This window comes from Stegostoma tigrinum, chromosome 41 (genome assembly GCF_030684315.1).
Source record: "Stegostoma tigrinum isolate sSteTig4 chromosome 41, sSteTig4.hap1, whole genome shotgun sequence".
NCBI classification, from domain to species: Eukaryota; Metazoa; Chordata; class Chondrichthyes; order Orectolobiformes; family Stegostomatidae; genus Stegostoma; species Stegostoma tigrinum.
In genome coordinates, this window is record NC_081394.1 from 7,133,275 (window position 1) to 7,161,034 (window position 27,760).

Sequence of the window (27,760 nt, forward strand, 5' to 3'; positions counted from 1 at the left end):
CATGGGCTTAAGAATATTGCATGGTCCATTCACACAAACTTTCAATATTCTTTCCTCCGGTTGACTCTCTGCATCAGACATTCTGTCTGTGCATACTCTGAGCCAGGAATGAAAAGACAATTAGATGTACACTATTACACACACACACACACACACACACACACACACACACTCCATATGGATTGAGCAGAGGAGTCATATAAACACAGAAAGTAGGATTGGGGGTAGGCATTCAGTGCTTCAAGCCTGGTCTGCAATTCATCATCATGATGGCTGATAATCAAACTCAGTCCCCTGTTCCTGCTTTCTTCCCCATAGCACTTCCCCACGGTGCTAAAGATGGATCTCTTTAGCTCTAAGGACTATATCTATCCTCTTCCTGAAAACAGTCGATGTTCTCTTCTTGACAGTTTTCTGTGGCAATGCGCAGCGCATTGGCTTCTGCTGTTGCTGATGTCTGATTTGGTTGTAAACTGGCAAAAGAGAGGCAGACGCTTGCGAAGGGAGTATGGAGAGTCTGTTCAGGCAGACAACGAGAGAACAAGAGGACAGCCAGAGCTACAAATACATAGAAGCCCATGAGGCAGAAAGAGATATAAAGAGCGATAGAAAGCAAAGAAACACATAGCAGAACCAGTAAGGTAGAAGGGTGAAGAGGGATACCAGGCACAGAGACTGATAACGAGATGAAGACATATTGACTGATTTAGAGAGATGGAAAGGCAGACAAACAGACAGCGAGGGATAGAAAGGGAAAGAGACAGATAAAGTGAGATAAAAGCACATAGGCTGATAGAGAGGAAGAAAGAAAGATGGTTAAAGAGAAATAGGAATGCAGAGAAACAGAAAAGAGAAATAGAAAAGCAGAGAGACTCAGCAGGAGAGACAGAATGTCAGAGAGCCTGCTAAAGAGATAGAAAAGGCAGAGACAAGTAAAGAGATAACACAGTGTGGAGCTGGAGGAACACAGCAGGCCAGGCAGCATCAGAAGAATAGGAAAGTTGACGTTTCAGGTCAGGACCCTTCTTCAGGTCCTACTCCTCTGATGCTGCCTGGCCTGCTGTGTTCCTCCAGCTCCACACTGTGTTATCTCTGATTCTAACATCGGCAGTTCTTAATATCTATAAGAGATAAGAATGTATGGGATTGGCGAAGAGAGATAGAAAGGTATAGAGACAGATAAAGATAGAAATACAGAGATATAGATAAATAGTCAGATAAATTTAGAGACAGGGAATACACAATATAATGGGATGCACAAAGAGAGAGAGATAGACAGAGAAGGCAAAAGCAGAAGTTGCTGAAGTGATGGAGAAACTTCTCAAACTTGCTTCTCTCCTGTTTTGGAAGTGCTGAAACACCACGCTCTGTTGGCGACCGGACACACTACATGGGCAGCAGCGTCACCTCAACTTCAATCCACAACGGTGCATACATTAACACAGAATCAAGCCCAATGTGAACACTGAGAAATGAGCAGTGATTAGCAATTGGATGTGTTGTTGGAATTTTAGCATTGTTTTTAAATATTTACTTTTGCACACGGGCAGCTTCAAGCATCTGGTTTTTCCTTCTCTTCCAGAAATGAGAAGCTTTTGGAAATCTAAAACTTCCATTTTCTTAAAGAAGCTTAATTGTTTAAATGTTGCAGTGATTATTGAAATATACATAATAGAGGACACCCTTTGGTTTCTGTTTTTCTATCTCTCTTTATGTATCTCTCTCTGCTTTGCTTTCTCTCTTATCAGTCTGCCTGTCTTTATTTCTCTTCTCTTTACCTGTTATTCTGCCTGCCTTTCTGTCTATCCATATTTATCCATCTGCCTTTCTATCTTCCTTTGTCAGTATTTTTGCCATTCTATCTCTCCTTTCTATCTCAGTTCATCAGTTTTGCTGCCTCTGGTTCTCCTTCCATATATCTATCACTCAGTCTGTCCTTTCTTTCTCTCTCTGTAACTGCTGGAACAGATCATTGATTCAGTCCTGACAAAAATACATGATTACCTACATTAGTGCCACTTTCCAGCACTAGGCCCATAGCTTTCAATGTTGCGCCACTTCAAGTGCTCACCTAAGTATAAATTTAATCTGTTCCAAGTCGTGAAATGGTTCCTGATCATTGTCTTCAGAAAGAAGGGAGGAAGGCACTCTCCCATCCCAACAAAGGTTGAGGAGAGTGGAGAGTGTCATGTTGTTAGGATTAACGATAACCAACAGTCTGCCCTGGACCTACCACGTGGATGTGATGGTCAAGAAGGCACAACAGCGCCCCTTCTTCCTCCGGCAACTCAGGAAATTTGGCATCTCCGTAAAGCCCCTTGCCAACATTCACAGATGCACATAGAAAGCATACTATTCGGCTGCATAATGGCCTGGCATGGCATCTGTCTGCCCAGGAAACCATAGAAGGTGGTGTGCCCAGCCCAGACTGTCACGGAAGCCAACATTACATCCATGGACTGCATTTACACTTCTTATTGTCATGGAAAAGCTGCCAACTCGGTAATGCTGTCCTACAAGCCCTTCTGTCAGGCAGAAGATATAAAGGATTGTGCAGATGCACCAACACCTTCAAGAACAGCTTCTTCTCTGCCAATATTAGACTGATGAATGGACCTCTCTAACTACAAATAATGTTGATTTTGCTTTGTGCATCTCCTGGGCTGTGGAACCTGCAAGCCTCACTTTGTCTAAGCATCTTGTGATCTATATGTCTCTGTTTGTTATGATCTGCCTGTACTGTTTGCAAGATAAAGCTGTACTTGTTTACATGTGACTACAATGAATTAAATCAATTCAAGGTATCTTAGGTTTACACACTGTCTCTTTCTGTGTAACTCATTGTCTCTCTTCCTCTCTGTGTAACACACTGTCTCTCTCGCTCTGTGTAACTCACTGTCTCTCTTTCTCTCTGTGAAACATGCCTTGTCTCTCTTGCCCTGTGTAACTCATTGTCTCTCTCTCTCTCTCTCTCTCTGTCTGTGTAACTCAATGTCTCTCTTTCACTCTCTGTCTGTGTAACTCAATCTCACTCTCTCTCTCCATGTAACTCTCTGTCTTTCTCAGTTGTGTCTGGAGACTTTCTTCCTAACTCAGTGTTTTCGATAGATTCATCTTTTAAAAGTAAAAATCCTGCTGGGCCCAGAGAAGGCAGGTAGGAAACAGAACTCAGGCCATTCAGCTCCTCGAGGTGGTGCCTACCATTCCCCAAGGATCACATGCTGATCTGATGATCACAGGCTCTGGGATTTCTCACCCTGTCCTATCAGTTGTTGTCATGGTGATGTGGTTGTCAATGGGGACCAGATTCTAACAAACCCCTCACGGGCAGCAGGTGTCACGCTCCTGTTTTTGGCAAGATTCAGATGCAGGCCTGAATAAAATAAATAAAGTAAAAGCAAGCAACATCCATGATTTGATGCCTCTCTGGACATTTCCTAACCTCCTGTTGAGTGTTTTCATTTCACTGAGATGGTTCTTGTCATTTGGAATTGGGTCGCAGGCAGATTTAAAGCCTATCGGCCACACTCTGTAATTAATAAATAAAACCATCACAGGTTCACTGACATCTGGGGCTTCCTGACTAAATGGCAGGTCACTCACTTTAAAGGGTCACTCCGTGTCCTTTCGCTGCAGTTGTTTGAGGCACCAGTTGAGGTATATAATGGCAAATTATTGCGGGTGCTGGAATCTGCACTGAAAACAACAAATGCTTGAGATCACAGCAGGTCAGGCATGGAGAGAGGATGAGCTGATGTTTTGAGTCTAGATGACATTTCTTCAGAGCTGGTGAAGTGCCAAGGGGACAACATTTATGCTGTGGCTGGGGGATCGAGTCAGAGTGCTGGGGGAGAAAGGATGCTGATAGTTCAGATTAAGAGATCAGAATGTGGGAATGGCAGAATAATGGCTTGTCCAACTACCAGGGTGGAAGGAACTGACAGTCCCACTGGGGTGGGGGAATGGGGAAAGAGGACATGATGACAGCGAATGTAACAAGTGAAGCTAAAAGAAAAGGTAGAAATGGGAGTTGGCTCACAATTTGAAGGTGGGGCAGCACAGTGGCTCAGTGGTTGGCACCGCTGCCTCATATCGCCAGGGACCCAGCAGCAATTCCACCCTCAGATAACTGTCTGTGTGGAGTTTGCACGTTCTCCCCATGTCTGCGTGCATTTCTGCCAGATGCTCAAAGATGAGCAGGCGAGGCAGATTGGCGACGCTCACTTACTCATAGTATCCAGAATTGTGTAATTTAGTTGGATTAGCCATGGGAAATGCATGGGTTGCAGGGAAAATCTGGAGGGATGGGGATGGATCTGGGTGAGATGCTGTATTGAGGGGTGATGTGGACTTGTGGACCAAACGGCCTCCTTTTCTACACTGCAAGGGATTCCATATTAAGTCCAGAAGTTGTAAAGTGTGTGTATGAAGAAGAGATGTTGTTCATCCAGTTTTCAGCGAAGGTTTGTAACATCAAAACTTGCCAAGTTTCTCTCCCTCTGCTTGCGAGTTTATGATTGGTAGGCCAAGGGAGAGAGATAAAGAGAGACAGAAAAAGAGAAAGAGAGTGGACTGTTGGTTGAAGGCAGGTGTGACCAATAGAGAGAGTGGGACGGTGACTGAAGGTCCGTGTGACCAATAGAGAGAGGGGCCCGGTGACTGATGGACGGTATGGCCAATAGAGAGAGGGGCCCGGTGACTGAAGGCCGGTGTGACCAATAGCGAGTGTGACCGGTGACTGAAGGCGGGTCCAAACTAAACAGAGCGTTCGGTGTGCAGGTGGCTAAAGGCAAGTTCAAGTCCCACCTGATCCACAGGTGTGTCATAACCTGTCTCGACAGGTAGTTAAAGTTACTTTAACAGGTAATCTGTGGAAATGCTATAATTGAGCAGAGTTGAAGCACAAGTTGAACTTGAAACTTACCACTGTATTCATTCACTGGACATGGACATCACAAGCTGGGCCCAGCATTTATTACCCATCTCTAGTTGCATTATTCCTTGTTCCATAGTTACATTGAGAAGGTAATGAAGAGCTGCATCCTTGAACCACTGCAGTCCACTTGCTGTAGATTGATCCAAAATGCCATTCGGGAAAAAATTTCATCATTTTGGTCCAGCGACACTGAAGGAAAGGCGATATATTTTTGAATCAGGATGGTATTTTGAAACGCGAACTGCATTTCTCTCTGCACAGATGCTGCCAGACCTGCTAAGTTTCTCCAGTGGTCTGTCGCAGGTGTTTGGAGATCGTCACGATCATTTTTGACTTCTTTCACTATTGACAATGAACATCAAAATCGAAAATATTCTGCCCAACATTAATTGATAAACAGAGATGGTGGGAACAGCAGATGCTGGAGATTAACTGATAAACACACTGCTTTAATGCCTCTACGTCACTGCTACAGAAGTTGTAAACCCCGTTCTCCCTGTTTGCTTTCATCGGATTGGATTTGAATTTGGATTTGGATTTGGACTCGGGTACAGGAATATAGTGAAAGATGTACAAAGTCACTGTCCTCCAATGACATCTTACTACACAAAGAACAGGATGAATAAACAGAGACAGAAATAAAAGTCACATAAACTGGACTTTACAGAGTGGTATTGGAAATCACAGATTCCTCACATTGAACATTCACACAGCAGGGTCCTGTCATAATATGTGAAGGCTCCTAGACTAATTTCTGGGATGGGTGAGGACGGGGGCCAGTGTTACATTGACACAATTGCTACATTGTCCTTCAGAGTGAGAGGATTGGAGGACAGGAGCAGGGATATCTTGCTGCAATTGTACAGGGCCTTGGTGAGACCACATTTGGAGTACTGTGTGCAGCTTTGACTTCCTTATCTGAGGAAGAATGTTCTGGCAATGGAGGGAGCGCAACAAAGATTTATCAGAGTGATTCCTGGGGTGGCAGGGCTGACTTATTAGGAGTGATTAGATCAGCTAGGATTATATTGACTGGAGTGAGAAGAATGTGATTTATAGGAGGTGGCTGAATGGGTTGGGACCTCTTTTCCCCTGGATCGTTAGATGTTGAGGGGTCAAATTGTAAAGGTTTATAAACTCATGAGGTGCATGGACAAGCTGAATAGCCAATGGCTTTTTCCGAGGACTGGGGGAGTTCAGAACTGGAGGACATAGCTTTAAGGTGAGAGGGGAAAGACTTAAAAGGGAGCTGAGGTGCAACCTTTTCACACACAAGGTCATGCGTGTATTGAATGAGCTCCAGAGGAAGTGGTGGAGGCTGGTACAGTTACAGCATTTAAAAAGCATCTGGATGGGGACATGGATCGGAAGGGTTTAGATGGGTATGGGCCAAATGCTGGCAAGTGGGACTAGTCAGATTAGGATGAGTATTCAGCGTGGGTGGATTGGAGAGAAGGGTCTGTTTCCATGCTGTGTGGCCCCAATCGCATTGAAAATCCAAACAGGATGAGAACAAATAGATACAGGAAAGATGTTTTTGATACGCAAACAGAAATTGCTGAAAAATCTGAGCAGGTCTGGCAGCATTCGTTGAGAGAAATCACAGTCAACTTTTCAGGTCGAGTGATCCTTCCTCAGACCTGAGCATTTTGGGTGCAGGTGAGGAGAAATGCCTTCACCCAGAGAGTGATGACCCTGTGCAATTCTCTGCCATAGAAAGCAGTTGAGATCAAAACATGGAACGTTTTCAAGAAGGGGCTGTATATAGTTCTTAGGGCAACATTGGATTAAAGGGAGGAAGTAGCAATAGGGAATTAATTTGGAAGATCAGATATGACCGCACTGCATGGTGGGATAACCAAGTCCCGTTCTTATAGTCAATGATTTTTCTATGAGGCAGGGTTGAGCAGATTGGTTTTATACACTCTGGTGTTTAAAAGATGATGTTATGACCTTATATAAGATCCGAACCAAGTGTGACAGTGTAGATTCTGCGAGGATGCTTCCTTCGAGAAACTAGGGCAAGGGGGTGCAATTAAAAATGAGGGGACATCAATTGAAAACGTGGTCTTTCTCTGACATTCACTCACCTTTGCACTTCTGTTCCCCAAAGCGCTAGGCCATTGAACATATTCAAGGTTGAGTCAGGTTTATGATTTGGGTCAGCACGGTGGCTCAGTGGTTAGCACAGCTGCCTCATAGTGCAGGGAACTGGGTTTGATTCCAGCCTCAGGCAACTGTCTGTGTGGAGTCTTCCTGTAGCTTGTGTGGGTACCCCCTCCCCCCAGGTACTCCTGTTTCCTCCCACAGCCCGAAGATAGGCAGGCTGGGTGGATTGCTAAATTGTCCATAGTGCTCAGGGATAAATAGGCTGGCCATGATAAATCCAAGGTGGGCGTCTGCATGGGAGGGTCAGTGGGCTGGCCAACCTGATGGGCTAAATGGCCTCTTTCAACACTGTCAGGATTCTCTTGATTGTATGACAGAGTTCAGCCCATAATCAGGACTGACTGTGATTGGATCGAAGGGCAGAGCAGACCCGAGGCTGAATGGCCACCATCCTGTGGCTACATCTTGAATTTCCACATGGGGATTCCACCACGATTCTATAATGTGGAGGCGTGATCCAACCTTGTCCGTTTCCATCAGTGGAAAGGGATGTCCACTTGCGGTAATCGGACAATATCACCGACAACTGGGGACAGCCAATCATCATCTTGCTTTCGAAGAGCAGAACTTAACTCTGTTCTGTCTCTCCACACAATATATTGTGAGGGGTGCAGGCTCAGTACTCAACAAGTCGTCACACGCTGTGGGAATTGGCTGTTATTCTTCAATCGAACCATAGCTCCTTCAGCAATCTGAGAGTGCGGACAAAGCATTGTTTTAACTTTTCATCCTCTTCTCCATCTCTCTTTTTCTGTTTATCTGCTCTTCTATACATCTACATCAATCTGTCTGCCTTTCTACCTTCCTCTGTCAGTCTTTCTGACTTTCCCTCTTGCCTTTCTTTCTCAGTTTACCTTTAGATGAGATTAGATTAGATTCTAGGCAGAGTGGAAACAGGCCCTTCAGCCCAACAATTCACTCACCGCCCCTTGGAGCATCCCACCCACACCCATTCCCTTATAACCCGCACACCCCTGAACATTATGGGCAATTTATCATGGTCAATCCACCTAGCCTGCACATCTTTGGACTGTGGGAGGAAACCAGAGCACCCGAGGAAACCATCTCTTCCTCCATGTATGTGTCACTCGGGCGGTCCTCTCTCTGTCCCCCACACAGCCGGAAAAAGACCATTGAGTCTGTCCTGGTCTACATGTGTCCCACTTTCCAGCACAAGGCCATAGCCTTAAATGCTGTGCAACTTCAACTGTTCATCCAAGTGTTATTTTAAAGACTAACAAATTGTGGAGCTGGATGAACACAGCAGGCCAAGCAGCATCTCAGGAGCACAAAAGCTGAAGTTTCGGGCCGAGACAATTCATCTGATGTCAGCTTTTGTGCTCCTGAGATTCTGCTTGGCCTGCTGTGTTCATCCAGCTCCACACTTTGTTATCTTGGATTCTCCAGCATCTGCAGTTCCTATTATCACTGATATTATTTTAAAGGTTGCCAGGTTTCCTGATTCAACTAACCTCCCTCGGAGGGTCTGTGTCTGTGTGTGTGTGTGCGCGCACGTGTGTCTCTGTGTGTCTGTGTTAAGATGTGCAATGAAAGAATGATTGAAAATCTTAGGTACAATGTCATTGGAAATCCAAAACACCAATTTTGTTCAAAATGCTTAAATGTTTAAATTGCATTGATCATGGAAACATACAGTTTCTTTGGCTTCCCTTTTCCTCTCTCCCTGCCTTCCCGTCTATCTTTATCAGGCTGCCTGCTTTTCTGTATCTGTCAGGAGCCGAGTAGGCAGTGTTTAGACTCCTCAGCCTGGAACTTGTCAATGCGCTCAGTTTCTCCACTCCCCTCCCCTCCTTTTTCTTCCCCTTTCATCTTTTTTAAACATTTTAAAATGTTTTTTTTCCTGCTGGGAAAACTTAACTTGGAGCAGTTAAGATCCAAAGTGAAGAGGGCTCGAAGCCTGGAGCAGTGCAGAGTTCTGGAGGCCTGGAGCAGTGCAGATTGGGCTAGAGGCCTGGAGCAGTGCAAAATCAGCTGGAGGCCTCGAGCAGTGCAGATTGGGCCAGAGGCCTGGAGCAGTGCAGAGTCAGCTGGAGGCCTGGAGCAGTGCAGAGTCAGCTGGAGGCCTGGAGCAGTGCAGATTGGGCCAGAGGCTTGGAGCAGTGCAGAGTCAGCTGGAGACCTGGAGCAGTGCAGGGTCAGGTGGGAGGCCTGGTGTGGTGCGCTGTGGGCTTGAGGCCTCGAGCAGTGCAGCGTGGGTGGCAGCCTGGACCGGTGCGGTGTGTGCTGGAGGACTGGAACGGCGCAGAGTGGACTGGGGACTTTTAGGGCAGTGTGCGCTTGTGAGGCCTGTCAGACCCTGTTTGGAAATGCAGCACTGAGCTACTACAATGTAATGTTTATCTGTAATTTGTTCATCTGACTGTGATGTTCATCTTTGTTATAGATGATGCAAATATTTCAGCTGGGGGTCTTGTAATTTCCTCCCTGACTTCCAACAATGTTCTGGGATACGTTACATCAGCTCCTGAAGATTTATCCACCTTTATATTCTCTGAGACTCCCCAAACTTCCTCTTCTGTAATGTGAACTGTTTTTAAAACATCAATGTTTATTTCTCTGCATTGCCCAGTATCCATTCCTTTCTCCACAGTAAAATCTGTTGCAAAACATTCAGCTAATATCTCTCCCATCTCCTGGGGATCATCACAAAGATGATCTGTTCAGTCTTTCAGAGGCTTTACCTTCTCTCGAGTTACTCTTTTGCTCCTAATGTATTTGTAGAATCTCTTTGAATTATCCTTAACCATATCTACATTTCTCTTTTATTCATTAATGGAATCAGGATGTCACTGGCTGGGGAGTATTTATTGCCCATCCCTAATTGCCCAGAGGATAGTCGAGCATCAACTACATTGCTATGGGCCTGGAGTCACATGTAAAGCAGACCAGGTAAGGATAGCAGTTCCCTTGTCTAAAGGACATTAATGAACCAGATGAGTTTATTTTTCCTGACACTTGGCAGTGGATTCATGGTGATCATTAGATTCTTAATTCCAGACATTTTATTGAATTCAAATTCCACCATTTGCCACGGTGGGATTTCAACACGAGTCTAGAATGTTATCTGGGTCTCTGCACTAACAGACTCGCGATAATACCACTAGGCCATCGCTAATGCTATCTCACATACCGTTTCTACTCTCCTGATTTCTCTCTTAGGAATGTCCTTTCACCCTTTACATTGATTGAGATATTCAATTGAACCAAGTTGTCTCTTTTATTCTTAATGAGAACATCAATATCCTTATTTATCCATTGTTTGGAGGGATATGTGCCAGGAGCTGGCAGATGGGACTAGTTTATTTGGGATTCTGTTCAGCATGGACTGGTTGGACCGAAGGGCCTGTTTCTGTGCTGTCTGTCTGAATGACTTTATGTCTTATCTTCCAACTTGCACTATGAATCACTGAAAGGTAATATTACTTATTTTCTTTTTATTCCTCTTTTTATATCTACGATTTGTATCTCAGATGGTGCCCTGAGCGGTGACATTGTAAACTTTTCACAGTAGTCCTACTCCTGTACTTGAGTGCACATGATAATAAAGGATATTCTAATCCCTATTTACCTCTCTTTTTCTATCTCTCTGACTTTCTATCTCTCCTTGTTAATCTCTCTGCCTTTCTCTCTTCCTTCATCAGTCTTTCTGCTGTTCTCTCTCTTCTTCATATCTCAGTTTATCAGTTTTTCTGCTTTTATTGTTCCTTCCATATATTTATCACCCAGCTGTCTCTCTCTGTCTCTAACTACCAGAAAAGACCATCGAGTCTGTCCTGACCAAAATACATGGTTACCTACATTGGTCCCACTTTTCAGCACAAGGCCAATAGCGTTGAATGTTGTGCCAATTGAAGTGGCTCATCTAAATGTTATTTTAAAGGTTGTGACATTTCCTGCCTCAACCCACCTCTCAGGCAGTGCACTCTGTACCATCCCGCCTCCTGACCTTTGGGTGAAAAATATTATCAAAGCTTTCTTCCCACTCCCTTTCAAACTTACACTTGAATTTAGGATTCCCACAATGAGATTTTACCATGTTAACTATCAATAAAAGATGAACATTCCAATAACACTTTCAGTTCAATAACGTTTCTGTCCCAAGTCGTGAAACTACTTGCTTTCAGCTCTGGATGAGATGCATTTCTGTTAATTAGGTGAATCCACTTTGATCTCATCTCCATTTAATTGCAGCATATTCACTGTGTTCCTCTTCCTGGGCTGGAAGACCAGGTTTGCAAACATTGAAGACACAGACAGAACCTCCTCACTGTCATCTGACCTGGCCTATGACAGAAAACCATGTGTTAGATATGGATCTGGTGGGACAGATAGGAACCTGGACCAGGAGTGTATCTTGCAAATGTTACAACCAACACAAGGAGCGACCAGAAATCTCCAAGACCAACTGCAGCTACTCACCGAAGCTCCCCTGGCAACACTTCCAAACCCATGGTGTCTACCGTCCAGAAGGACAAGGGCATGTGAAGCATGTGAACACCATCCCTTGCAAGCTCCCTGCTGAGCAACACACAATCCTGACTTGCAATTACATCACCATTCCTTCCTTGTGTTTGGATCAAAAGTCTGGCTCTGCCTTCTTCATAGCATTGTCCGTCACTCCAAAGACTGTAATGGCTCAGGAAGAAAGCACCTCGCCACATTATCCAGGGCAACTGGAATGGGCAATAATTGCCAGCTGGCCAAACTAAGTGATGCCCAAAGGCCTGAACAAATTGATAAAAAGTAAGGCACAGTACAATGTGACATAACTATGCAGCTCAGCAAAGAGGCAAATGTTGGACGGTGGCACAAAAGACAATGTATTTCAATAGGTGAATGAAGGGGTCGTAGGAATTTGTACATGAATGAAGGAAGGGCAGGAGAGATGGCTGATACCGTTGGATGGTTCCATCCGCAGATGTCAACGTCCCTTTGCCAGCATCGCCTCATTGTTGGAAGTTTAAGATCAGCTCCAAGGAATAGCATGGGTGGTAAGAAGAACAGCTTTTGAGAGGTCCTACTAATATGTCTGGAGTAACACCCACTCAGCACAGTGCTGTGTGGTGCCTGCAGTTAGGAATAAATCACTGCTCTCCTCCGTGTCCCCATCTACAGCCCTAAGCTTCTGCAATTAGGTTGCAAGTCAGATTTAATGATAGATGTGATGGTTTTTATCATCCTGATTCTGGGCTATATGGGCAGATCCAAAGAACAAACACTGCAATAAATGTCAGAGATAATGGGAACTGCAGATGCTGGAGAATCCAAGATAACAAAGTGTGGAGCTGGATGAACACAGCAGGCCCAGCAGCATCTCAGGAGCACAAAAGCTGACGTTTCGGGCCAAGACCCTTCATCAGAGAGGGGGATGGGGAGAGGGTTCTGGAATAAATAGGGAGAGAGGGGGAGGCGGACCGAAGATGGAGAGTAAAGAAGATAGGTGGAGAGGAGAGTATAGGTGGGGATGTAGGGAGGGGATAGGTCAGTCCAGGGAAGACGGACAGGTCAAGGAGGTGGGATGAGGTTAGTAGGTAGGAAATGGAGGTGCGGCTTGAGATGGGAGGAAGGGATGGGTGAGAGGAAGAACAGGTTAGGGAGGCAGAGACAGGTTGGACTGGTTTTGGGATGCAGTGGGTGGAGGGGATGAGCTGGGCTGGTTGTGTGATGCAGTGGGGGGGAGGGGACGAACTGGGTTGGTTTTGGGATGCAGTGGGGGAAGGGGAGATTTTGAAGCTGATGAAGTCCACATTGATACCATTGGGATGCAGGGTTCCCAGGCGGAATATGAGTTGCTGTTCCTGCAACCTTCAGGTGGCATCATTGTTGTGCTGCAGAAGGCCCATGATGGACATGTCATCAAGAGAATGGGAGGGGGAGTGGAAATGGTTCGCGACTGGGAGGTGCAGTTGTTTGTTGCAAACCGAGCGGAGGTGTTCTGCCAAGCGGTCCCCAAGCCTCCGCTTGGTTTCCCCAATGTAGAGGAAGCCGCACCGGGTACAGTGGATGCAGTATACCACATTGGCGGATGTGCAGGTGAACCTCTGCTTAATATGGAAAGTCATCTTGGGGCCTGGGATAGGGGCGAGGGAGGAGGTGTGGGGGCAAGTGTAGCACTTCCTGCGGTTACAGGGGAAGGTGCCGGGTGTGGTGGGGTTGGAGGGCAGAGTGGAGCGAACAAGGGAGTCACGGAGAGAGTGGTCTCTCCGGAAGGCAGACAAGGGTGGGGATGGAAAAATGTCTTGGGTGGTGGGGTCGGATTGTAGATGGCGGAAGTGTTGGAGGATGATGCGTTGTATCCGGAGGTTGGTGGGGTGGTGTGTGAGAATGAGGGGGATCCTCTTTGGGCAGTTGTGGCGGGGGCGGAGTGTGAGGGATGTGTTGCAGGAAATGCGGGAGATGCGGTCAAGGGCGTTCTCGACCACTGTGGGGGGAAAGTTGCAGTCCTTGAAGAACTTGGACATCTGGGATGTGCGGGAGTGGAATGCCTCACCCTGGGAGCAGATGCGGCGGAGGCGGTGGAATTGGGAGTAGGGGATGGAATTTTTGCAGGAGGGTGAGTGGGAGGGGGTGTATTCTAGGTAGCTGTGGAAGTCAATTGGCTTGAAATGGACATCAGTAACTGCCTGAGATGGAGACTGAGAGGTCCAGGAAGGTGAGGGATGTGTCTGCCTTCCGGAGAGACCACTCTTTCTGTGACTCCCTTGTTCGCTCCACACTGCCCTCCAACCCCACCACACCCGGCACCTTCCCCTGCAACCGCAGGAAGTGCTACACTTGCCCCCACACCTCCTCCCTCACCCCCATCCCAGATCCCAAGATGACTTTCCATATCAAGCAGATGTTCACCTGCACATCTGCCAATGTGGTATACTGCATCCATTGTACCTGGTGTGGCTTCCTCTACATTGGGGAAACCAAGCGGAGGCTTGGGGGCCGCTTTGCAGAACACCTCCGCTCGGTTCGCAACAAACAACTGCACCTCCCAGTCGCGAACCATTTTAACTTACCCTCCCATTCTTTAGATGACATGTCCATCATGGGCCTCCTGCAGTGCCTCAATGATGCCATCCGAAGGTTGCAGGAACAGCAACTCATATTCCGCTTGGGAACGCTGCATCCCAATGGTATCAATGTGGACTTCACCAGCTTCAAAATCTCCCCTTCCCCCACTGCATCCCAAAACCAGCCCAGCCTGTCTCTGCCTCCCTAAACTGTTCTTCCTCTCACCCATCCCTTCCTCCCATCTCAAGCCGCACCTCCATTTCCCACCTACTAACCTCGTCCCACCTCCTTGACCTGTCCGTCTTCCCTGGACTGACCTATCCCCTCCCTACGTCCCCACCTATACTCTCCTCTCCACCTATCTTCTTTTCTCTCCATCTTCGGTCCGCCTCCCCCTCTCTCCCTATTTATTCCAGAACCCTCTCCCCATCCCCCTCTCTGATGAAGGGTCTCGGCCCGAAACATCAGCTTTTGTGCTCCTGAGATGCTGCTTGGCTCACTGCAATAAATGTCAACTGCTATTGGAGGATGATCTATTTAGTGAGACCTGCCCTTTGAACTGCACAAACTCAATGGTCCTTCAGTGCAAACAGTTGTTGACTGTTGCAGGCCGTTTCATTCCAAGTTTCAGGACCGATGTGCTGAGAGACACGTCTTGAGAAGGATTATACAATTATACAATTATACAATGCAGAGTATTGACATTTTATAGGAATATTTTAGATTGGAACATGCACTATGCAGACAAGTTGTATCTTATTCTCCTTTTCATAAATTTCAAGTCAAAAAATGATGCGACAAACTTTTACAAATTTCACCAACATTTTTGAACATGAAAAACATCCCTATCTGTTCTGCGACATGTTCTTTTAATTCCAAACAATGTAAGGACCTCCTAGTTTTGATATCGGAATGTGCACTGAAAATGGGAAAATGGACACCACCTTGGGAAAAAAAAATGAAGTGTGTAAGGAATCTGTTTCAACTTGTAAAATTCAAGTGAATCAAACTGATGTTCTTAAGACAATGTAACTTTTTTTTGGCACAGTGACTCCAGACAAATTGGTACCACGTGTTGAGGGTTCAGGAGAGCTGAGCACAGTAACTGCTTTCTGATTGTTCTGACTGCAGCTTGACTTAGCCCCTGTCAGTGAAATGCCAAGAGAGATCCATGAGAGTCGGCCACAACAGCGTCTCTCTGTCTCTTTTTGCTGTAAAATTTCTCTCTCCAGCTCTCTGTCAAAGAACCAGGAAAAAGACAATAGCTTTCAGAGATGCTGACGGAAATAATTCAAAAACATCGTGCAAAAGGAAATACTCTGGGTCCAACTGATCTACCTGAAGTAAAGACTACCTAATGCTTTGCAAACAATGTTGAATCGTCACCAATAACAACCGAAAGAATCGTAAGAACAGGCCATTTTACTTCTGTGGTTCTGGAATTTGGGACAGAATGGTGCTTCCTGTGCTGTGACGATATTCCCCCCCCCCACCAATTGTATTTTATGCAAGAGATAGTAGGAACTACAGATGCTGGAGAATCTGAGATAACAAGGTGTAGAGCTGATGAACACAGTAGGCCAACTGATGTTTTGGGCCTAGACCCTTTTTCAGAAAAGGCCCTTTTTCTGAAGAAGGCTCTAGGCCTGAAACGTTGGCCTTCCTGCTCCTCCGATGCTGCTTGGCCTCCTGTGTTCATCCAGCTCCACACTTTGTTATCTTGGATTCTACAGCATCTGCAGCTCCCATTATCTCTGATACAGAGTTATTTGTCCTGTTCATGGTGAAATTTAAGTGTACATTCTGTTGGGGTTTCTGAACTGTAGTAAGTCAGGTAAGTTGGTTTTTGTGGTATATACACTAAACACACATGTCCTTGTTTGTCTAATTGAGTCATGAAAAAAACGGAAAACATTTTTTTAGATTAGATTCCCTACAGTGTGGAAACAGGTCCTTCGGCCCAACAAGTCCACACCGACCCTTGAAGCATCCCACCTAGACTCATTCCCCCTATAACCCACACATCCCTGGACACTACGGGCAATTTAGCATGGCCAATCCACCTAGCCTGCACATCTTTGGACTGTGGGAGGAAACCGGAGCACCTGGAGGAAACCCACGCAGGCACGGGGAGAATGTGCAAACTCCACGCAGACAGTCGCCCGAGGCTGGAATCGAACCCGGGTTCCCTGGTGCTGTGAGGCTGCAGTGCTAACCACTGTATATGATATCCACAGGGATAAGAGAACCACATCACAAGGCTAACTTGCTTGTCAGTGCCTTGAAGTACTGCAGGGCATTGCAGACTGGAGGCCAGGCAACTGAGCAACATTTACACTTTCTGTGATGTTAAACTGGGACTATTGTAAAGCACATGTTGGAGAATGCTGTAATTTTCTTTTGAAATTAAAATAAAAGTTCAGCCTTGTTCTTATGTGCATGTGCATGATAAATCTATACTTGGGTCATTTTTATGTTTGCAACATAGAAAACGTCTGTGACTCATTTCCTAGAACAAGAGGTCAGTGAGTCACCTCCAATCTATGGATTGAGTTGGACAGTCCCTGATGCATAAACTCCATCAAACAGGGGCAACACCCATTGGCTTTTTCACTGACTTGGCCAGAACCAGAATCTAAAGTGATGTGATAGCTACTTCTGAATCGGGTACCTTCCATGTTCTCACTTACCTCCGTGTCCAATGGGTGCTGAGTCAAATTGGCTGTGGGAATGGCAACTGGTCTCTTTTCTTCTTCCTGACAATGACAAAAATTGTTAAAGATTTCCAAATAGCATTTTTCTTAAAAATCAGTAGAAGTGATTCCTACAGGCACCTGGCATTCTGTGCGGATGGCCAGCCTGAACAAATTGCAGATTGTAACCAGGCTACAAGTCAGGAACAAATGTTTCTGGGTGAAGGAGGTTATCTTATGAGGAAAGACCTGGACAATTTTGCCTGAACCCATTGGAGTTTAGGAAAATAAGCAGTGATTTTATTGAAGCACGTAAGATCCTGAGGAGACTTGAGTGAGTGGACAATGAGAAGACATGGCAAAAGTGATTGGAACAAGGTAGGCCAGGTGGACCTCACAGAATATAAGTTCCTTGTTTAGAGCTGTTAACCTAGCCCAATCAGGGAGCCCTAGCTGACAGAAACAGGAGCGTCAGAGGTTCTGCTCACTCCAGGGCCTGGCTCTGAGCTAGCTGGATCAGTGTCATGAGCTTTGTAAATAAAGAGTGAATTCGTGACGGGATACCAACATTTATGGAGTTATTTCAATAACCCCTTGAGGAAGAATCTAGAACAGAAGATACTGTGGACCTGTATTAATATTAAAAGCCCTTCCATATGACAGACTTCTCCTTCAGTAAAGAATGAATACAATTCCCTTTTGAAAACAAAAAGAAAATCATCATTCACTTTCTGTTTCTATTTTTCTTCTGGGACTCCCAGTGAACCTCTAGATGGCGCACTGCAGGAATTCACCAAGCCACCTCAGACAGCACCATCCAAACCCATCTAGAAAGACTATGGCAGCAGAGACATGGGAACATCACTGCCTGCATGTTCCCCTCTGAGCCGCTCACCATCCTGACTTGGAAATATATGACTTCAGTGTCGCTGAGTCAAAATTCTTGGAATTCCCTATCCAAACTCCATTGGGAGTCTACCTAGAGCACATGGACTGCAGCCGCTCGAGGCAGCTCACCACCACTATCTTAAAGGGCAATAAAATGCTGGCCCAGCCAAATGCTGCAAATGCAAACTCTTTAAGAAAGGGCACTACAACAATGCAAATTGGTGTTTCACTATGAAGGTCAAAACCAAAAAGATTGAATCTACATTTAAATCTCAATCCTACTTCAGGATTCCTGGGCAATTAACGAATTCGGAAGCTGTTCTTGGGACAGAAGCTTTGAATGACAGAAGACAACACACAATGAGAATCTAAATGTGATCTTTCTATTCTGCCTGTACAGACACTCAGCATTTTACCTCGCGTGCTTGTTGTGAGAGACAGCTTTTCTCTCACAAATTCCCACTGCTGGGCTGCATTCTCTTGGCTTTCTGTGGGGAATAGATCTTTGTGAAGCCAACAAGACAACATCTGAAAGACAATTATTCTCACCTGTTACTGTGAGAGAAGTGATAGATCAGCAATTGGCCAGTGATATGCCCACCAGGGGGCATCAGTTTCTGACAACTCCCTATTGTCAGCAGTAGGAATATGGGCTTCTGTCATCTCGTCACTGTGTCCCTACCATTGGGTGAGAGGATTTGAGATTCAAGTCCGACCTATGCTTAGAGTTGAGGACAATACACTGGAAGAAGTTATTTAACCTGTAACCTATGCACTCACAAATTGTGCCACGCCTTCTTTATGGGGCCCTATGACTGATGTGGTAATGTCCCTACCTTTGGGGTGGAAGGCTGAGGGCTCAAATCGCTTCTTTTCCAGAGATATGTAAAAATAGGTTGATTTGAAATATTGAGAAATAATCTCTCCTCCATTAAATTGCCCCCTTCTTAATTCTCGACCCAGTTGCAGTCTCAGGAATCTCAGAGCAAATCATGTTGACTGATAGCTCCATATATGTAGCCATCTGATGCTTTTAGCCTTAAAGGGCAGACTATGAAAACTGAGTTTAAACATATCATAGGATAAACACACACCTCTGCGCTTTCACTGCAATCAGAATCACACTGATAATGACCAAAGCTGTTCCTACAGGGATTCCCTTTGTCCAGGGAAGCGTTCCGAGGATTTTCAAAACAGGCATTGCTCTAAGATTATGAGATTGGTCGTGACATAACATTTATTTGAATGAAAATACACCTTCCTATATATTGACATTAAAAACACATGGTTAAAGTTGTTGTTTTACAAATGTGAGATAACCTAGCAATCCCAAGATAATAGATAATACTTTGGAGACATGAATTAAAATCCCAATTAAGCTGCTGGTGGAATTCAAATGAAAATATTATGTTTGGAATTGAAATGTAGTCTCAGTAACTTTGAGCATGACAGCCCCATAGAGAGTTGAAGAAAAGAGACAGGAATGAAATCATAGAATCCCTACAGTGTGGAAACAGACCATTCGGCCCAACAAGCTCACACCCATGCTCAGTGCATCCGACCCTGATCCATCCCCTAATCTACACAATGGCAATTTAACATGGCCAATCCTCTTAGCCTGCAGAGCTTTGGGCTGTGGGCAGAAACTGCAGTACCCAGAGGAAAGAAATGCAGACACAGGGAGAACATTCTAACTCTACACAGACGACCATCTGTGGCTGGAATTGAACCTGGGTCCCTGGTGCTGTGAGGCAGCAGCGCGAACCACTGAGCCACCACAATGAATAAACTGCACCTGGTATTTCCAGGCAGTCTCCCATCTGAGTATGAACCAGGCCTGAGTTTGCTTAGCTTTATAAAAGCAGATGAGATCAGACATTTCCAAACTAGTACAGCTGAAGGGCTTCAGTCACAACCCTGTCTTATGACTGCAGACCCACAGTAATACGTTTAATTCTTGTCTTCCCTCTGAAATAGACCAATAGGGGTCACCCCTTTCAGTTCAAGGGTTTAAATTCAGTTAGGAGTGGGGTAACAAGAGTGGGGGAACAGCTTTGGTCATTATCAGTGTGATTCTGATTGCAGTGAAAGCGCAGAGGTGTGTGTTTATCCTATGATATGTTTAAACTCAGTTTTCATAGTCGGCCCTTTAAGGCTGATAGCATCAGATGGCTACATATATGGAGCTATCAGTCAACATGATTTGCTCTGAGATTCCTGAGACTGCAACTGGGTCGAGAATTAAGAAGGGGGCAACTTAATGGAGGAGAGATTATTTCTCAATATTTCAAATCAACCTATTTTTACATATCTCTGGAAAAGAAGCGATTTGAGCCCTCAGCCTTCCACCCCAAAGGTAGGGACATTACCACATCAGTCATAGGGCCCCATAAAGAAGGCGTGGCACAATTTGTGAGTGCATAGGTTACAGGTTAATGAAGTTGTTAGGAGTATGGTCACTGAACTTTAGAAGAATGAGGTGCGTGGGGGAGGTCCAACAGAATCCTATAAAATTTTAACATGGTTAGACAGGGCAAATTTAAGAAGAATGTTTCCCTGACTGGGGTGTCCAGAACCTGGGGAGGTCATTGTTTAAGGTTGCAGGCTAGGCTACAGAGGACTGAAATGAGGAGATATGTCTTCACATAAAGAATGGTGATCCTGTAGAATTTCTGCCAAAGAAGTGCTTGTGGCCAAACATTGAGTGTTTTCAAGAAGAAGCCAGATATGGTTCTTTGGGATAAAGGGATCAACTGATATGGGTAGGATATCAGCAGAGACTGAGCAACTTCTTCTCTCTCTATCTCTCGAAGGATAGGCAATCTTTTGAACACTCTTCCCCAGAGGGTAGTGGATGCAAGCCCTTGAATGAATTACAGGGGTTTGATAAATTTTTGCTCAATAAGAGAGATATGGTCCATGGGGTGGAAGGAAAGAAAGGCAGATTTCAGTCCAGAACAACACTGTTTAATTAAATGGTATGATGGGCAAAATGGCCTACCCCTGCTCTAATTTATAAACTGAATCACAACCAAGAACGTAGTCTGTAAAATTAAGAGTGTCTGACATCAAAAATAACCAAATTAGCACAATGATTCCTGTCATTTTAATGGTCATATGAGCCTTCTCCTACTTCATATATATTCATTTTGGTCACAGCCAATAAAAGTTACAATGTGCACAGCCACACCTTCAGAGAAGACATTGAACAGGGCACTAGATGTGAATTAACATACCTGCAGAAAGCGGTAGAAGCCAAAACATTGACTGTTTTCATGAGGGAGATTGATAATCTGGTTAAAGGGATCAGAGATCATGAGGAGAAAGGGGGAACAAGGGTCTGATGATCAGCGATGATCATATTGCATGTTGGAACAGACTGGAAGGACCAAATGGCCTACTCCAGCTCCTATTTTCTATATTCCATGTTTAGCAAACACTTTGATAGTGTTTGGTTGGGGCTGGACAACGGCATACCTGCCCCAGAGATGTGGAGCAAGATGTCTCAACAGGTTGATCGAAAAATATCAACACTGGATTTAATGATTGATTCAGTGAATCATTGTATATAGCTTTGGTTTGTTGTGCTGGGTGGAAAAAAGATGCAGATGAATACCCGAGTTGACTTTGTGATGGAGTAAGCTGTTTCCAATAATTACATGTGAGAACATTCGGAGATGTACCAGTGGAACAGAGTTGGTACCTGCTGACGCTGCCACCCTGCTCGTTCTCAGCTATGCACGAGAATAGCTGTTCAAAGCCAGTGAGATGAATCAGTGTGGGGGAGCTCTGGATCAGGCCATTATTCACTGTCCAGGAATAGACTATAATGTCTGAAGTATTTCCTGCAATCTTTCTCCTATGAGGGTCCGTGTGACATTTACTGAAGGATTGGCTCTGACTCTACAGGTATAAGTGAAGCTAATTGGGGAACTCATGCAGGTCATACCAGATAGTATGATGGGTTTCCCTACAAAAAGGAACAACAGTGTTCAAGTGATGATCCTTTTAATAATGCAGTTGTAACATTTACATTGGAGAGTTCCTTTATATTGATTAACTAGAAGATATAGTGAAATTAAGTTACAGAATCCCTACAGTGCAGAAGGAGGCCATTGGGCCCACCTTGCCTGCACCAACCCTCTTAAAAACATCCCATCCCTTCACTCTCTCCCATACCCCGCATTTCCCATGGCTAGCCCACCTAATCTTACATTCCCGGGCAATACAGAGCCATTTTGCACGGCCAATCAACCAAGCCTGCACATCTCTAGGAGGAAACCGGAACATCCAGAAGAAATCCACACAGACGCAGGGAGAATGTGCAAAATCCACACATCAAACCCAGGTCCCAGCAGGGATGCTACCCACTGAACCACCGTGCCATCCTACTCACTGATAACAATTTATTGTTAAAAGTTACTAGAGTAAAATGCCCCAAACCATTTCAGATCGATGTTGATCAGTCGAATTTGAGATCAGCTTCAGAGGATACTGGGGCACTAGGTTACATTCGCAGCTAACCCGACACAGAAGACTATATTTAAATCATTTTTTTTTGATGCCAGACAATCTTACAGATTATGAAAGAAAGAGGCATTCATCCCTCCACTGGCATACAGACAAGTTACCCCTGTTTAGCACTTTAATACTGTTCCATGCTGACATCACTGATATCCTAACTTTAAAACAGAATCAGATAGCACCATTCTCAGTTTTTGATTTATTCCCTTTTGCCAGTTGAGCTCTTACTATGATGAAATTAAAGACTGAAGCTGTCTGCTGCCAGGATGGTTAAGTCAAGAGGAGAGTAAATACTTATGCAGACAGCATAGTGTGGAGCTGGAGGAAAACAACAGGCCAGGCAGCATCTGAGGAGCAGAAATGTTGACGCTTCACGTTGGGACACTGCTTCATTTTTTGATGAAGGGTCCCGACCTGAAATGTCAGCTTTCCTGATCCTCTGATGCTGCCTGCCTGCTGCGTTCCTCCAGCTCCAGGCTGTGTTATCTCTGACCCCAGTATCTGCAGTTCTTGCTGTCTCTGAGATACCTACACAGTGTGTATAACCAGCATGCAATAAGTGGATGGAGACTGTTGAGAAGCATTCAAGATGCAAGCTCAACATCAAATGTGAGGCAGGGAGAATTTTATGGCATTTTTTTTTCATTTTCAAGGAGAAATGTTTTGTTATTCACTAATTTTGTCAGCAAACTGCATCTTTGGAAAGTAATGTCAGTCTCAGTGGAAGATGTATTAGCAGTGAAAGACAGAGTTGATTTAATGATGGAGTAAATTATGGCAGTGGAGTAGGACGCCCCTCTCCTTCTGTTTCCCTCTCATTTTTATTCTTCTCCTCCCACTCAGCAGCTCTCAGCCTGGCCCCACAGCAGCTCATGTCAGGTCCCAGCCTGGTCTCTTGGCTTCTCTCAGCTTTTCTCTCTCAGCGGCTCGTGATGGGTCCGGGGCCAGGTCACTTGGCGGTATTTCAGCTGATCTTTCAGAGGGTCATGGCAGTGTCTCCAGTCAGAATATCAGTGGGCCCTGCCCAGTGGCACTGGAGGAGAGGCAGCAGCGACAGTATCTTTGACAGCAGTGTCGAGAATAGACAGTGACACAAAATATGTGGAGGAATCATCAAAGACTGTTGAACTTTTAACTCAGTCCTTTATTTTCCTTGTTTAAACTATGAAATATTTACTATAAACTATTACCTATTTCTATATTTTTCTACTATTCAATGAAAGAATGCTTAACTTTTAACCTTTGTTTCCAGGTACTGAAGCTGAGCTTTTTTTTGTAAGATGGTGCCATGTGCGACAATATTTTACACTTTTCACCGTACTCCTGTACTTAAAATCTAAAATATAAATCTAAAATCATTTCACAGACAGTCAATGTCAAAATGACATCCAGACTTAAGATGACAAGTGTGGGAAACAATCATGCCACACAAATGACAGGCAATGACCATCTCTGACAAGAAACAATATAACCATTGCCTTTTGACAATTGATGGCATCACCTTAACTAAATTGCCACCTGTTAACATTTTGGGGGTTACCATTGACCAGATATTTAACTGGACTTGCCAGATGAATACAGAGGCTACAAGGGTAGTCAAGAGGCTGGGAATACTGCAGCGAGTAGCTCATCTCCTGACTTGTCAAAGCCTGCCCTTATCTACGAGATACAAGTCAGTCAGGACTATGATGGAACACTCCCCACTTGCCTGGATGAGTACTGATCCAACAATAATCAAGAAGTTTGACACCATCCAGGACAAAGCAGCCCGATTGACAGGCATGACATCCACAAGCTTCCACTCGCACCACCTCCGATGTTGAGTAGCAGCAGTGTGTATCTTCGACAAGATGTGCCGCAGAAATTCAGCAACGCTCCTTCGACAGCACCTTCAAAACCTACGACCACTTCCATCTGGAAGGGCAACAGAGCAGATTCACGGGAACATCACTGCTTTCAAGCTCCCTCACAATCTTAACTTGACAAGATATCACCATTCTTCCAGTGTTGCTGTGTCAAAGATCTAGAAGTCCCTCCTACATGGGATTCAGGGTGTATAGCACAGGGGCTGCAGTGGTTCAAGAAAGCAGCTTACCATCACCTTCTCAAGTGCAACTAGGGATGGGTAAAAAGAGAAATGCTGGCCCAGCCAGCGACACCCACATCCAACAAATTAAAAATAAAATTGCATTGTACCTGTTGAATTTAGCTGAGATTTAATGACAGTAACGCCATTCTCGTTCCCTGCCCTGCATATGATCTGCTCTTCAGATCCACTTAGGTGAGTCAGTGTTAGCGAGCTCTGAATCAGGCCGTTATTCACTGCCCAGGAATAGACTGTAACATCGGAAGTGTTCCCCGTGATGTTTTTCCCACTGATGTTCCATGTGATGGTGACTGGAGGATTGGCTTTGACGATGCAGGTACAAGAAGCCTCATTCCTGGAACTGGTGCAGTTCAGACCAATGACTAAAATGGGTTCATCTAAAGAAAAGCAGCAGATAAACATTGTCATGATTGCAATCATACAGATACAATGTCGAGATTGTAGAGTGTATTCTACTTAACTAACTGGATAAGTTGATGAAATTGCCACTGTCAGCAATTTAAATATCAAGAGGTAATAACTGCGGTGTTCACCACCAGTAGGGTGCCGTTGTCAAGCTAAAGTTAAGCATTGTATGATATCAGATCTAATATAACCTGTTGTCCCGTTGGTTCTCGGTCTCAAAAACATTTTATGATTGCTTCATTTTGACTATCTTTTTCCATCTGATGTTAGCAATCTATATATGAAATCTTCCATGATTATCACTGTACCTTTCTAGGCACATATTTCTTTAGTTATGCTGTAACGTACCATCTTTGTACAGTTCAGGGGGCTATCTATGAATACCAGAAGTAATTCTCATGTCAATATCATTTCACATACGTACCAAAATTTACTTCCGCCAGTTGATTTTCTGAACTTAGGCCATCCCTGTCTATTGTGCTAATGTCATTATTAGCTAACAAAGCCACCCAAGAGTTAGCATTGAGTGAAATTATATTTGGAGGGAAAAGGCATGGATCCACAAATATTTCATTGCCCAATGAGAAAGTACATGATCTAATTGACAAGAAATTTCTGAGCATTGATTGATAGATTTACAAAGAGACAGGCCTTTTGCTGCTCAAATCAGTACGATGCTTCGATGTTGTAATCATTTATCCAATATTATCATTCATACCCTCCCCAAAGACCAAATGGAAGGTATCAATTCCAGTTTGGAAATGGTCCCTTTTCCAGGTTAGCTGAATGATAGAGACAAAATCTGAAACTGTTTACTGTTGGGATGGTTTGGTAAAGTGAAAAAGCAGCTACTTACATTTTACATCCAGTCTAAGAGTTTGTTGACCAGTCACCACTCCATCAGCCTTTATAAGCTCATAGATCAGGGTCTGTCCATGATGGTCAGCGGATGGAGTGAAGGAGAAAGTTGATAAAAGAGTCCAGGAATTCTCAAAATTGTTCCTGCTTTAATGTGAAGTTTCAGAAGCTGGCAGAATAGGAGTTAAACCTGGCCCTTGTGTCCATTTCAGCTCAAAATTACAAGTTGAACATTTGTAGGTGACTGAACAGTTCAGATGTGTTGGCTTTCCAGCAATGAATTGCCTAGATGCTGCGATTTGAGGCTTCTCTGTCAGTGGAAAGAAAACAAATTCACAATTAGAGATTCTAAGGCCTATATTTAGGAAGGATGTGGAAACAATGACAAATAAATGCATGACCACACTTTATTCTTGATGTCTGCTACAGTCTAAGCTTCATTGGAGTGACAGATTTAAGAAGAACATCCTTGTTATTTGTCCCACTTTTTCTGGTTAACTTACAATGTTGATCATTCAATATCCTTGTTTAGGCAATAGAATTTGACATTTACAGACAGTTCCTTCATTGGCACCTTGCGTTAATTCATAGGGGTGGCTGAAGGGTTGGGGGTGGTGCAAAAATGGGACACACACAGTGTGAGGAAAATGATCTCATTTTGACAAGAATTAATTACACTCCAAGCATGGTTCCTCTATCCAGAATGTCTCACACCTTGTGAGCACTACATTAGCATTACACTAAGTTTTCCGAAGGCTGTTTGAAAGTTGCAGTGACCTTTTTGCATCGCACTGAGGCCAGAAACAGTCTTTAGGTCTGCACTGAGAATGTAACTGATCAAACAAAGCTCCAGTGACCAGCAATTGACTGGCCCAACCATAAAAATAGTACAGCTACAAGTGCAGGTCAGAAACTAGGAATACTGCAGCAACAACTAGTCTCCTGGCTCTCCCGATCTTGTCCACCATTTAAAAGGCACAATTGTGGAATTTTATAGGTGGCAGTCTGCTTCCCTGCATTGGTGCAGGTCCAATAGCCCTCAGAAAGTTTCACACCACCCTGGATAAATCAGCCTATTTGATCCACACTCCTTTTCCACTTTCACTCTCTCCACTGCCAATGAATTCTGGTAGCAGTGTGTCCCACTGGCAAGTCATGATTCCCCAAAGTTCCTCTGACTGCACCTTCCCAACCCATCACCTCTGTCATCGAGAAGGACAGGAGCTGCAGGGACATGGGAATACCCCCAGCCCCCACAAGTTCCGTTCAAAGCCAGGCACCATCCAGACTTGGAAGGATGTCGCCACTGGAGCTCAGGCAAAGCACTGGAAATCCCTCCCTAGCTGCACTGTGGGTGCTCTAAGATCCAGGAATTGCCATAGCTCAGGAAGGCAGATCACTCACTCCTTTAGCAGCAAAATTATGACTAGTCAATAAATGTTGGTCCAGTTAGCAATGATTACATCACATGCACAGGTACAATAATACATTTTACAGGCCCTGAAATTAATGAACTACTTACCCAGAACACGGAGAGATACAGGAATACTGTTGGAGTAGGAATCTGATGCATTCCTGTTGTTAGTAATCTTCACCTTGATATAATACTCTCCTTCATCTCTCTTCCTGACATGTTTTATCAGTAATGAACATTGTTTCTTTGTCAGGTTCCCACTCAATTCTGTTCTCCCTTCATATTCATGGTTCACACTGACTGGATCTCGGCCACTGTAGATAATACTAACCCCTGGGGCTCTTGGTTTGGAATCTCCTTTTAACCAGAGAACCCGTGGATTTCTGCCACTGGTGGGGTAATCAAACATACATGGGATCTCCACAATTGACCCGCTTACTGCCAAGGCATTCCAGGGAACCTTCACAGCCCATCGTTAACTATGGACAGCTGAAAAAGGAAAATCGGCTAGATTTCCAGTGAACTCTGTGACAAGAATCAAATTAAACTATTCCATTAAATGACAGTCAAAAACTGTGAACTCAATTTTCTCAAACATTTGCAATTACATAGATACCAATAACAACAACATACATATCAAATTATGGTTGAGAATCTACAGACATGATGAAAGGTCCTTCTGAAGAAATTGAAGTAGGTACTAACAATTAATAAACTCCAATGAAAACACAGAATGAGGTTCA

At 44.5% G+C, this 27,760-nt stretch overlaps 1 protein-coding gene across 1 annotated transcript; it reads right to left on the minus strand.

Annotated features, from left to right (window-relative positions):
• Positions 1–355: 355 nt before the first annotated feature.
• LOC132206688 (sialoadhesin-like) lies at positions 356–27,486 on the minus strand (the record flags this gene model as incomplete). The annotated part of the gene is made up of 8 exons (XM_059641298.1): positions 356–517; positions 16,819–16,884; positions 21,187–21,612; positions 23,541–23,569; positions 24,430–24,717; positions 25,602–25,750; positions 25,889–25,913; positions 27,126–27,486. Coding segments are annotated over 8 exons (1,506 nt in total), but the record flags the coding sequence as incomplete, so codon positions are not given.
• Positions 27,487–27,760: the final 274 nt, after the last annotated feature.